The sequence below is a fragment of the Quercus lobata genome, chromosome 9, assembly GCF_001633185.2.
Source record: "Quercus lobata isolate SW786 chromosome 9, ValleyOak3.0 Primary Assembly, whole genome shotgun sequence".
In the NCBI taxonomy this organism is placed as follows: domain Eukaryota; kingdom Viridiplantae; phylum Streptophyta; class Magnoliopsida; order Fagales; family Fagaceae; genus Quercus; species Quercus lobata.
The window spans coordinates 31,605,322-31,609,588 of record NC_044912.1 but is presented as its reverse complement, the minus strand read 5'-3'; the positions used below and the strand labels follow the sequence as shown (position 1 = coordinate 31,609,588).

The 4,267-nt window shown below is 32.6% G+C and overlaps 1 protein-coding gene across 1 annotated transcript; it reads right to left on the bottom strand.

The window, feature by feature from the left end:
• Positions 1-2,134: 2,134 nt before the first annotated feature.
• LOC115959422 (aspartic proteinase CDR1-like) lies at positions 2,135-3,525 on the bottom strand. Its single transcript, XM_031077802.1, has one exon. The coding sequence runs from the start codon at positions 3,482-3,484 to the stop codon at positions 2,135-2,137; it is 1,350 nt and encodes a 449-aa protein (XP_030933662.1). The 5' UTR covers positions 3,485-3,525.
• Positions 3,526-4,267: the final 742 nt, after the last annotated feature.

Genomic DNA, 4,267 nt, shown 5'->3' with positions numbered 1-4,267 from the left:
CTTCTTTTAACGCGATCATTTAAATAGTAGGCCTCTTTTTATTTATTTATTTATTTTATCTTTTGAGAAATATATGAATGTTAATCTAAAATGATAAGTTGTTACCCAGTATGATATTTTCCCATTATATGCCCTTATTTATTTATCTATCTATATTGAGAACAATAGCCATAGTGGTCTAAGTCTAGACAAGTGACAGATTCCTTGAGAAGGAAAGAGAAATCTCTTTATTTTTTCTTCCGCCTTATTAAATCTTTGCATTTATGTTAATGCATTAATGAAAAATGTTACAAACACAACAAATTTCACAACTCCTTTTGTAACTTATTAGGTTTTTCCATTTTTGTCCCTAAAAAAAAAAAAAAAAAAAAACTTATTAAGTTTATTTTGTTATTTTTTTCACAACTTATTAAGTTGGTTGAATATAATTGGTGGTGATATCATTCTCATTTGGACCAACACTATCATTACTTTATAGCACACCATTTACAGATTGTCTCCTTAACAAGTGTGAAATTTGTTGTCAAAGTCTGTGTACTTAGACTTTGTATCAATTAACATCATTCTTATCTAGTTACCATTATCATCACTTTATGGCATACTAATTATAAATTGTCACCTCAATAGATGTGAAATTTGTTGTCAAATTCTTTGTGTACTTGGACGTAATTATTTTTTGGATTTTCCTTCATTTAACCTTCCACCTAATAGAAGGTTTTAAGGAATTTTTTTTAAATTTATTTCTATTCATCAATAATTTTATTTCCGTAATATTGAAATTAAAGAAATTGACCGTGGCGTATATCTAAAAGGACCTAACTCTTGGATACATAATAAAGACTTTAAATCTCTTTAATTCATACTCATTTTTCAATGTAGGATTAACCCACTGTTTTCTTTTGAGAATACTAAATAATTAACACAGGAAGAGGGGAGAAGGTCTTGAAGAAACTGACATGGTGCTTATCCAAAATGATCTAACTCTTAGATACAAAATATGGAAAAATAACCCTATATGATTTATTCTCCCTTTTATTTTTCTAAATATGAAAATTAATTGGTATTTTTTATGATTGTATTTGTATATAGAACTATAGATTGTAGCACCATGGACTACACATGTATTATGATTGTGTTATATATGGAACTATATATTCTAACATTTAAAGAAATATGATATGTTATGATTTTAACGGAGGGAGTATTTTATATTATATAATTTTAAATTATTTTAAATTCTATTCTACATTTAGACACTTAATTAAAACTTCATCAAATCATGGTTTCTTTGAATGATAAAATATATACTTCTATATACAAAAACACAATCATAAATAAATGCCAAGATGTCAGAATATAATTCTATATAAACAATAAATATCTATTAATATTAATAATTAACATAATTATCATATTTTATATTTAGACAAAAATATAAAAGGGAGAAAAAATCGTATTATGTGCATTTTTTGAGCTATATTATGTTTAAATTTGCTGTGCATTGCAAGAATTACCAACAAGTTCTCTTTATGAAATCGTGTCATGGACAAACGAGTGTTCCTTGAAGAGTCCATTTACAAAGAGCTTATATATTGAGAATTAATTTAATAGCCTTGTTATTTTACAAAATAAAGTTTAAAACTGTAATATTTATTAAAATTCCCCTTCTGTTCAGCAATGTTTTGAGAGGATTTAGAGAATGTACCAATGTGTACATCTCCTTTCCTTCGGTGATGAATCTTTAGAGAAAAGTTTCAGTACGTAACAAGAGAGAAGGGGTTGCTAGCTTGCTGAATTCAAATTCTTCTCCATCAGTGGAAAAAAATAAGATGACTATAATGTACCAGAAAGGTCTGTCTAGTTGGCCTGGTTTTTTTTTTTTTGGATAGATCATAATAAAAGTAGAATACCCTCATTGTAAAATGTTATTTACTTATGTGGTTTTTAAACAAAGACACCAAATTGTTACTAAAGTGAATAAGAAAAATGGATAAATATTTAAGCATTTTATTTTAGAGCTAATTCATTAACAAATCCATGCTTATTACACTCGTAAAACATATGAATTTAAACGAGGGGAAAAAAAAAAACTAAAAAGAAAAACACCAGATAGGGAGGAATTTCATTTTCCATCTTAAAGCTTTGTGCAATCCGTTGGCTTGAAAGACACAGTTCTCTTCACAACGTCATAGCCTACCAACACGTTGGCTTGGGCCAAGTTACCGAAAATGGAGATTGACCCTGGTTCATCTGATGCAGCAACGAAAGCCAAGCACACAACTTGCTCATCTACTCTGATGAAGGTAGTGCTCGAACTCAGATTCACATCTGCACCGGTGAAATGAGCTGTGATACTTGGACCGCTAAAATCATCTGATGATGACTCGTAGCAAAGGCTTAGAACTCCACTCGGGTCTTCAGTAGGTGCTAAATCAATTTCGGCTTTTACTGCTGATTCAAAATCGGGGTACAAGTCTGATGGCAATATTGTCAATGTTGTGCCTGAATCAATGATAATATTGCCCTCTGCTGAATCTCCGGATTGGGAAGGCTTGGTCAATTCGATTCTGTTTCTGCCTACACTAATTGCTTCGAGTGTTAGGTAGTAGAAGGTGTCAATATCTTTGGGGACTATGGGAGTAGACACGGCTCCAGAACCCGAAACCACGGCATTACTACCGAAATTCAATTTGCTTGTGGTATCGCCTTGGGAAGTTAATGGAATCAAGCAGTAGGAGAATTTGCCATCAATTGAAGAATCCAATTGGGAAACAAGAGAAACCGCGCCACCTCCAAGGCCAACAATCCCAGAACCGTTTGCATTGAAGGTTCCACCGTTATTGTGTCCACACCCTATGATAGTTTTAGGGAGAGGCACAGGACGGCTTGTAGTTGATCCCAGAGTGAGAGTGTCAACAGCAAGGTCTCCATTTGAGAAAGAATGATCGCCATAAGAAACGGAGTATGAGCAACTTGAATCATCGCTGCCTGAGCATGAGGTTCCTTTTAGAGACTGACATTGGGATGAAGAGCATGAAACTTCTTTGTACGTTCTTGACCTTGTAGGATCAAAAAGTGGAGCTGTTTGCTTGTAGCAGTCATTGCAAGGCTTGCACTGTAGCCAAATCAAATCACTACCAGTATCAGCAATGCCTAGGATTTGGACTGGTGGTGTACCAACAGAGTATTTCAAGAGGTATTCACCTCGATTTGAGATTATATCTGCTTGAGCTGCATTGGTAGAGAGTGAAGAAGTTGGCTTAAAATGATTGACACGGTTAATGGAACGACGCAAAGCCTTGACTATGCGCTGTGAAGGAGTTTCTGAAGGGTCATAGAAGGGAGAGTTTGGAGAGTCACGGTGGATTAGATCCACACTAAAGCCCCCATTGGAAGCCTCAATAAGAGAGAAGCTACAAAGAAAAACAACAGAGAATGTAGTTGCCAATGCAGCGAATGAGAGAAGTGAATGAAGAGATGCCATGACTAGTTGATTGTTTGTGGCGATGAAAAGGTGAAAGGATTTGAGTGTATATATAGCACTCTACATGGGGGGAGAACAGAGAAAATATTTAATGAGAGACACGAAATTGAAGATACGCTATTTGTGTTTTAAACAAAATCGAATTTCTTTCCATTATTGCGTTGATTTTCTTTGATTTTTTTAGTAAAGGCAAGATCTAATAATTTGATAATGGTTAATAGGAAAACATTTTTGGTAACGCGCGATATGCATGCATTTTTACAGAATTACAAGAATCAATTATTTCCATGTAACATTAGGGAATTGTTAGGGAAATTATTTAAATAATTTACAGATGGCAATATTAAAAGTATCAAATATTATTTCTTTTTTTTCTTTTTTTTTTTTTTTGAGAAACTTTTAGAACCAAGTCTTAATATGTAGATAAATGCATAAATATATTTCAAATATAATATCATTTTTTGGTTTGTAGTAAAACAAAGCCGTTAAGATAAGATAAGTAGTTTTCTCAAAAAAAAAAAAAAAAAGATAAGACAAGTAGTATTATCTTATGGGGAAATCATATTTTTCCACTCTAAACTATATTACTTTTTACACTTTGCCCCATGAACTATTGAAAAGCATGATACCCCCTTCCACCCAAAGTTATAACTCTATAACACTTAATTCCTTGCCATCTGTTTTGGGTAGAGGATAAATTAGTGTTTTAATGCTACTTCCCATGTGTATGTGTGTGTTACAATACTTAGTATTCTCAAAAAAAAAGAAAAGATGGTAATGGGT

Coding starts and splice junctions, on each gene's coding strand:
- LOC115959422 (XM_031077802.1), bottom strand. CDS start 3,484: ATGGCATCTCTTCATTCACTTCTCTCATTCGCTGCATTGGCAACTACA.